Raw genomic sequence first — 8361 nt, 5'->3', positions numbered from 1 at the left:
CTGGCAAATGAGGGAATTTGTTCTGGAAACCCACACTTTCCATGGGCAGCATACAGCAGATAATATCAGCTCAGCGCTTAAGCGAATCACAGAAGAATGGGGCATAACAGAGAAGGTGGTTGCAGTTGTGACAGACAATGGTGCAAATATGGTTGGTGCAGTGCACAAAGCTGGATGGAGGCATCATCCATGTCTGGCACATACACTGAATTTAGTTGTAAGGAATAGTGTAAAAGCTGTCCCAGAAGTGATGCAGGTGCTGGAAAAATGCAGTGCGATCGTGTCCTTTTTTCACCACAGCACAAGGGCCTCAGAGAAGCTCAGGGATATTCAGCAACAGTTGAAAGTGGCAGAACACAAGCTAATTCAGTCAGTAGATACTCGCTGGAACTCTGTTTTTCACATGTTGGAGAGGCTCTGTGAGCAAAATGAAGCTGTGACCACAGCCCTCTGCCTTTTAGGAAAGAATGCATTGTGCTTAAATGTGGGAGAATTATCCCTCATCAAGCAAACAGTCGACACACTACGGCCGTTTGAAGAAGTAACACGGGAAGTGTCATCTGAAAAATATGTTTCAGTCTCCAAAGTGATTCCACTCGTGTCGCTCATTCAAAGGGCTGTAGCAGCATGTGAATGTCAGGGCAGCTTCCTTGCCACACAACTGGCACAGCAATGCCAGCGCAGATTCAGGGGTATTGAGAGCATTCACTGTCTAGCTGCCAGTACATTTCTGGATGTTAGGTTTAAACACCTTGGTTTTCGAGACAAAGCCAATTTTGAGGTCTTAAAAAAACGTCTCTACACTGAAATGCAGGAAGTCTATCAGACAGGACAGTCAGCGCCCACTCTAACTCCAAGCTCAACAGCTACTGTTAGCTCTGCCTCAGGGCCTTCTACCTCAGGGTTTAGCCAGAGTCCTGCACCCTCAGGTTCAGCTGCAACAAAAGGAGGGATATGGACAGATTTTGACATTCAGGTTTTGTCAGGCCAGCATCACCGGTCAGCTGCCAGTGATGTACTCATTGAAATACGCCGGTACTCAGAGGAAAAAATGATTCCCCGAGATAAGGATCCACTGGTTTGGTGGCAAGAGCATGAACAAACCTTCCCAGCCCTAAGCAGACTTGCAGTGAGATACCTGGGAATCGTTGCTTCTTCTGTACCAGCAGAGAGAATCTTTTCAAAGGCAGGAGAGGTTGTGAGCAAAAAACGGAGCAGACTTAAAGGGAAAACTGTAAATATGCTGTTGTTCCTTAACATAAACCTGTGAATGAGGAAAAGTGTGAAATTTCAATGTTTTTGTTGAAATGTTGGTTATGGTAATTCTTCATAATTAAACAATAAGAGCAAGTAGTCTGATGTCTTGTATTCATTATGAAGCTATAATTTTAAATACAATACATTTTATTTTGATTTTCCAAACATTTTTGTACACAGTATCGGTATCGGATCAGTATTGTCGATACCAGCCTGAATTTTACTTGGTATCGGATCGGAGAGGAAATCAGTGGTATCGCACATCACTAATATTTGAGCTCAACAGCCAAATTCCTTTCTTGACATCACTTCCTTCCTTCCTCCTGAAGCAATATGTTGAATGGCTGTAACTGTTTATGGCTGTGCTACTATATTCCTCATTTTTTTAAAGAGAACTCGTGAAACACACACCTAGGCAACTGTGAGGAGCAATTTCCTGAATTTGGCAGAAAGTGTATTGGGGTAGTATTATGGTTTGCACAAATAATGTAAAACCTACCAGTTGAAAACATAGTGCGAGTGTAATAGACCCTTTATGATTAATCTTTTGTGTGTTTTCTATGGTTATGTTTGCGGTTGCATGTTTTCACCACTAGGTGGGAGTAAAAGCCAAAAGGTAGCCTATGTTAGTTTTTGGTTTTCACCGAACCAGCAAGCAAATTTGAAATTGAGGACACACCCCCGATCTTAAATTGGCGGTGTGGCAGCATTTTAGCTTTCTGGTAATCACAAACGAAAACGGCGAGAAAAGCACAGGCGAGACAAAAACTGCATGCAAACATTGTAAAAGATTGTAAAAGGGTACTCCTTAGTACTATGTAGCCCAATAATAATAGCCTATTTTTCGACATATCGATACACAAATGTTCCAAATTTATTTTATGCAATTATGAAGTGCCACTGAACGAGCTGGTGAATGAATCAGAATGAACTCTTTAGGTGAATTGAATCAGTATTTCTTATTATAACTCATGTCAGTTGGTCTAATGTTAGTGTCACAACCACTAATTTGAGTTACAAAGCCGCTTCTGTCTTACAACTGTCACGCCCTGCATTCTCCCCCCTCGTTCTTTCCCCAGTGAGTATAACGAGCCACACCAGTCAGTATTTCTCAATAAGCTGAGTTTAACATCTGACCCTGAGTAATTTATTCAAAATAAGTTGTTCTATGTTGTTACTCTAAATATGTGGAGTTGCTTACTATATGTTAAAAATCAAAACTATATGTTAATTATCAATCAGACTGAATTAATCTGCATTTCTCAATATGAAGAATTTTACATCTTACCCTATGTAACTATTCAAAAAAGTAGACTACCTTACAGTATATAAGAATGGCTCCTTATAAACCAACAGAATTCAGGATCTTCAACCTCGGCTTACAGCACACAGTTTGTGAGGGGAGGGGCTGAGGGTGAATCCAACCGCTGGAGTGAGGTCCAGATCAGATTCAGACACCCCAGGAGGTGGAGTGAAACGGAACTTCTGCAGAAGTGTGGTGAAGAAGAGGAAGAGCTCCATCCTGGCCAGACTCTCTCCAAGACACGCCCGACGCCCTGGAGGAAAGACAGATGGGGAGATTCTCTCTGCTTATTAAGGGGGATAACGGACAACGATATTCAGACAGTTAGCCAGAGGAAAAAGCAGAGCTCCGTTCATAAGCATTTTACTGAAGGCCAGAGAAGAACCTGAGCTGTACCTGCAGAGAAGGGCAAGAAGGCATCTCTCCTTCTGAACCGGCCCTGATCGTCCAGGAAGTGGCCGGGGTTGAAGGTATGGGGAGTCTCCCATTCACTCTCATCATAAAGTACAGACGTCAACAGCGGGATGACAGTGGTCCCCTGTAGGGAACAAGGAAAAACCACGGAGCTCAGTTATTGCAGTTATACTCAATAGCAAACATCACATTTCAGATTACGTGAGCAAAATACCTTAAAGACAAGGCAGAGAAAGACTAAGTCTGGAAAGTATCCTGATGGTAAAGGGAAAAGAGCTCACTTTCTTGATGTGGTATCCCCGGAAGACCACGTCACAGCTTGTGATGTGAGGGACATTCATTGGAACAATGTTGGCCAGTCTCTGTATCTCGTGGATGACGGCGTCTGTAAACGGCAGGTTCTTCCTGTCCTCCACTCGAGTCTGCCGACCCCCAATGACCATGTCCAGCTCCTCCTGTACGCGGTCTATTGGTGGATGGGGACAGGGGCAGATTAACTTCTCTGGGGACCTTAAGATAACATGGCTAGGGGGCCCCCTGTGTGACACTCAAGCTATTTTTTGGAGCCAACAGAGGAACGAGACAGAATGCAGGGGGGTAAAATTTACCAGTTGGGTACCGTGTTAAGACCTGTGTGAATGTGTCTGTCCTCACCCTGTATATGGGGGGGGGGGGTACCGTGTTAAGGCCTGTGTGAATGTGTCTGTCCTCACCCTGTATATCGGGGTACTTGGCCATAAGCAGCAGGCCCCAACGCAGTGTGGTCGCAGTGGTGTCAGTTCCAGCTGCAAAAAGGTTGGACACTGTAATGATGAGGTTCTTCTCATGGTAGTAGGAGAATTCTTGCTCCCTGGATTTCTGGTAGAGATGGCAGAACATGATATGATAAATAAACAGAAAACTCATGTCAAAGCTGGAAGAAAAGTATGATCAATGTAGATGTTTCCCATTGAACACTTTCGTACCTTAATCTCCTGCTGTCGAATAAGAAAGGAGTCCACGAGGCATCTCCTGTCCTCAGCATTCAGAGTCTCCTGCAGATTCTTCACCAGACTTTTCACCTGCTCTATGTTGCTCTCAGTATTCTTCTTCAGGGTGACCCAGTCCTTCAGCCAAGGACCCAGGCGTGGGAACATGTTATACAGCTGCCACCACAGAAACAAAAACCATATTAGATGTGTTACCATGGAGCCTTATGTTGGAGAGATTCCTATTTCAATTAATTACTCAACATTAGTTTTTAATGGAATTTGTCAGGGAAGGCAGGTTTATGAAGATCTTAGAACTGAGATTAAGATTGCCAGGCTTTTGCTGGTTGATCAGAATTTCTTCCTCCTTGTTCTGCAGTTTCTATTAACTGAACTGATGTTAAACAAATGTCCCTCCAGCTGCCCCATTCAGACTGTACCCTAGTAACCTTAAAAGTGAAATACAGTAGAAACAGAAAAGTACCTGGATGGCAGGTGACCCGGTGAGCCTGATATTTTGGTTCGCCCTGTTTACCATCCTTTGGAACTCTAGATCATCGTATTCAAACCTACTACCATAGACGATGGAGGAAATGATGTTGGAGACTGAGTAGTTCACTACCTGCAATGTGTCAAAGGGTTCGCCTGGGAAACAGGAAGGAGAATCAGAGCATTTATGTAGCCATTTGAAAACACTTGCATTACGCTACACCCCATCAAACTCCTCATTGGGGGGAGGAGGGGGAGCAGGAGGGGGGACAGAAGGACATTTAACTGACCGTACAATAGACCGATTAACCTGTGCAATAATAATTTTTTAGTACCATCATCCCACTCTTTTGTTTCAATCATGTCTTTTGTTTAACTTTATTATATTGTGACTCTCCCAATACTCACATCACTGATATGCACATTTTGCTGGCATTAAATTATTTTTTTCAATAAATCATTAATGTAGTAAATTAACATTAATCGGATGTTATAACAAGTTAACAACCATTATCTCACCTTTGAAGTTTTCAAACACCTCTGACATGTAGTGGATCTCCTCGATGATCTTCTCCTCACTTCCTCGTTTTCCCATCCCCAAATCCCGAAGGGTGGATAAAGCAAAGCGTCTCATCTCCTTCCATGAGTCTCCATTGGAAAACAGGACTCCTGTGTGGGATTGGATTGCTGTCATTTTTATTCAGGATACTCAAAGCATTAGTGTAAATATGTGCATTTAATGTACCCGTTATTATGGATTGATGTACTCTCAATATATCACCTTGAAAGTCACTCACTAAATATTGAACAGTTGAAATTCATCAGTATGTAACTGAGCCATACCATGACCTTCGGTGAAATCATAAAATATTGGTGATATCTCCCGTTCTCCAAATTCCTCTGCATGGTTGACCAGGGCCTCTTTCACAGTCTTGAAGCCGGTAAGAACCACCACTTTCTTGGGGCCAAAGTGGACAGTGAACACTGATCCATATTTTTTAGACAGCTGGAGAAAAATAACATTTAAGAAACAGATGCTGTTTGACTGACCAACACAGAGATTGTATCAAGTAACAAAAAAGGATACATATACATTGGTACCTCAGAGCTCGAACGTAATCCGTTCAGAACTCGGGTTCAAATCCTAAAAAGTCTGATCGAATTTTCCCCATAAGAAATAATGGAAAACCAATTAATTTAATTGGTTCCCTAACCTAAATATGTTTTTTTTTTTTTAGCATTTAAACACAAAGTGAACAGGATAAAACAAGAAGAGCATATACTAAACACATCTAAGCACATTTATCAAAACAGTAATTTGTAAAGTAAGAAAATAAATGTATCCAAACAATGTGTAAAGTAAAAAAACAAAAAACGACACCTTTTCCATAAACCCAGACACAGCACAACTACCTTGAGTCATACTAAGGGTTTGTATTTAATGTAGGTGGACGAGATTCACCCAGAGTACCTGAAGGCTCTGGATGTTGTGGGGCTGTCATGGCTGACATGCCTTCTCAACAGCACTTGGAGGTCAGGGACAGTGCCACTGGATTGGTAGACCAGGGTTGTGGTCCCCTTATTTAAGAAATAAGGGGAACGTGTCCTAGGCACTCGAACTTTATTTCGAACTTTATTTCCCGCTGGCTCACACTGTTTTTACATGCTAATTACATACTCCAGGGACAGCTACAGAACATCTGTCCCTCTGCCATATGCTTAGTCTATCAGGAGAGTCTATCAGGTTAAATGAAGCTGAGTAAGATATTTATCCAGTGCTTCACCTTAATAGAACATCAGACTCGGAAACAAAAACTTCTTGTATCCCAGTAGAAGTATTATTCCGCTTCTTGTGTTTACAACAATTTTCACAGCATTGTGTCAGACCCCTTATGTGAATGAGATTATCGTTCTTTCTAAGGTTACCAAAGAATTCCTTTATGCACCCAACATTGCAATGCAGCTTAAATCCCGGTTTGTCCTGTTCTGCCAGAGGGATCTCATTCACAACAGCGCAGAAATGAGGCATTACAGAGGAGTAACTCTGCAAATTCTGCATAGCTCTAATGGAAACCAGAATCATTGGATTTTACATGAAAGGTGAAAAGCTTAAGACTAATTTCTGTGTGTTAATTAAACTGTTAATTGAGGTTATGTAGTGTTGTTTTACAGAAGCTGTAATGTTGTTCATACTAGCTGCAGAAGTGTTTTGAGCCAAAATGGAAGTTTTGGAGCCCCCAGTAACATTTGGGGCCACTAACGGTGCCCCCACCCACATTTGTTTCATACTTGTTTTAATGGATAATACTTATTAGGGTATTGCACCAAAAAAGACAGCAAAACTGGGGCTGATTGAGGGTATTCTCACAGCTTAAAAGAACAGGAAAATGAAATCAATTAATGAGTAGGACAACCTGTAAGTTGCCATTTTACATCACTGGCTTCTCAGCTATCCTGAAATCAACTCACTGGAACCTCACTGCATTGCAGTTGCAAAGGAAGCTCACTGCATTGCGTATGTCTCCCTTTTTAAATGGGCTCCATTTCTCAGTCTCATCAGTTCCTTTTGACATTTTACCAGTCAGTCCATGGTAGCCCATCTATTTTTCCCCAGTGTTTCATACAGTGTTTTTGCTGAGGAGCTTTCATTTCTTACACATGTAACGCTTGTCAATAGTGACTGATTCTGCAACATTTTTTTAAAAAAGATCTTATTATTAACACACACCCAGTGGTGGGCTGGGCTGGGCGGGTGAGGGCAGGCTCAGCGCTTGGTTGCCCCTCCCACATGCGTTCCCTCCCCCACAGCCTTTTGCTTCAGGGCCTGAAATCACTGCACCTGCGTGACTGGATTACTCGCCTGCCCTGGGCGCCCACAGTTGCCATGCGGCGATACCCAGCAGTGCTGTTTGCTTCCACATGAAACTGAGGCCCTTGTGCCATTACAAGCTCTATTACTCACTTATTTCCTGTATTTCAGAGCAGGGGCTTCCAAACTTTCCAGCCCACGACCCTGAAAATAACGGCATCAGAGACACTCCAATTTTTGGGAGTGTCCCTCAGTACATTAATCTGATCGGGGGAGGGTCCACCTCAGTAGATTTATCCAACTGGGGGAGGGGCTCCCCTTCAGTAGATTTCATCAGCCAGTTGTGGTTACGGTTACAATGACCTGCTGTGAATGGAAAGAGGCCCTCATTGCAATTGCTATATCATAAACATTGGTTCTGAGACTGAGTGGGATTATATTTGTATAATATATGGATGAGTGTATAGCTTTGAGAATTAAACAAAGTCTTGTTTTAATTGATTCCAGCATCTACGTCTTATGTGACCACATTAACGCAGGAACAGGAGGTCATCAGATTGAGGTACGAGAACCAAAATAATGAGAAATAAATTAATTGGGGGTGCAGCACTTTTAAACATGTACTAAATGTGAGAATATGCAGTCCTATGCCACTACACATGAGAGTCTGGGAACACATTGTACCTGGAAGAGGCTGAGATATGGTCTCTTGAGATCCAGCTGCAGCAGGTTTCCGATGAGAGGCAAAGGTCTCGGTCCAGCGGGCTCTTTTCCCTTGTTATAGGTCCTGGAGAGGAGATACAGGACCAACAACACCAGCAAGGTCCCCAGGAGCATGACGGTGCTGGGAATCTGCAGAAGTCCCTGCAAGAGGATCATGGTCCCTTCGAAGACTGCTGATCACCTTCTGCTACTGGTTGTGGTTGTTGTTCAGGAACCAAGACCTGAATGGTCTAGTGGCTGATTCGTCAGAGGCGGGCTGACAGTCACCTGTACTGGGCTCCTGTTGGCTTACGGAGGCCAGGATGGGGGAGGGGCTTAGCCTAAAGGCATTATTACATCATGCTCTAACCAGCAGGACATAGCCAGTGTAATCTGAGAGTTCAGAGTGAAAGACACAG

General features: G+C 43.1%; 1 protein-coding gene across 2 annotated transcripts; it reads right to left on the bottom strand.

Moving 5' to 3' along the window:
- Window positions 1-1558: 1558 nt before the first annotated feature.
- Window positions 1559-8178, bottom strand: LOC111843246 (cytochrome P450 2K1-like). 2 transcript variants are annotated; one of them, XM_023810684.2, is made up of 9 exons: window positions 7925-8178; window positions 5275-5437; window positions 4951-5100; window positions 4427-4587; window positions 3940-4119; window positions 3688-3832; window positions 3256-3440; window positions 2957-3098; window positions 1559-2813 (listed from the first exon to the last, which is right to left on the bottom strand). In XM_023810684.2, the coding sequence occupies exons 1-9, from the start codon at window positions 8117-8119 to the stop codon at window positions 2626-2628; spliced, it is 1509 nt and encodes a 502-aa protein (XP_023666452.2). In that variant the 5' UTR covers window positions 8120-8178; the 3' UTR covers window positions 1559-2625. The 2 variants fall into 2 exon arrangements, with proteins under 2 accessions (XP_023666452.2, XP_023666453.2); XM_023810685.2 differs by having other exon boundaries at window positions 3940-4080.
- Window positions 8179-8361: the final 183 nt, after the last annotated feature.

Source organism: Paramormyrops kingsleyae, chromosome 22, assembly GCF_048594095.1.
Source record: "Paramormyrops kingsleyae isolate MSU_618 chromosome 22, PKINGS_0.4, whole genome shotgun sequence".
Taxonomy (NCBI): domain Eukaryota; kingdom Metazoa; phylum Chordata; class Actinopteri; order Osteoglossiformes; family Mormyridae; genus Paramormyrops; species Paramormyrops kingsleyae.
This window is presented reverse-complemented; position numbering and strand designations above follow the sequence as displayed.

Coding starts and splice junctions, on each gene's coding strand:
- LOC111843246 (XM_023810684.2), bottom strand. CDS start 8,119: ATGATCCTCTTGCAGGGACTTCTGCAGATTCCCAGCACCGTCATGCTC. Junction 5,438..7,924: donor CATATCTCAGCCTCTTCCAG/GTACAATGTGTT, acceptor ATTTTTCTCCAG/CTGTCTAAAAAATATGGATC. Junction 3,833..3,939: donor TTCGACAGCAGGAGATTAAG/GTACGAAAGTGT, acceptor CATCTCTACCAG/AAATCCAGGGAGCAAGAATT.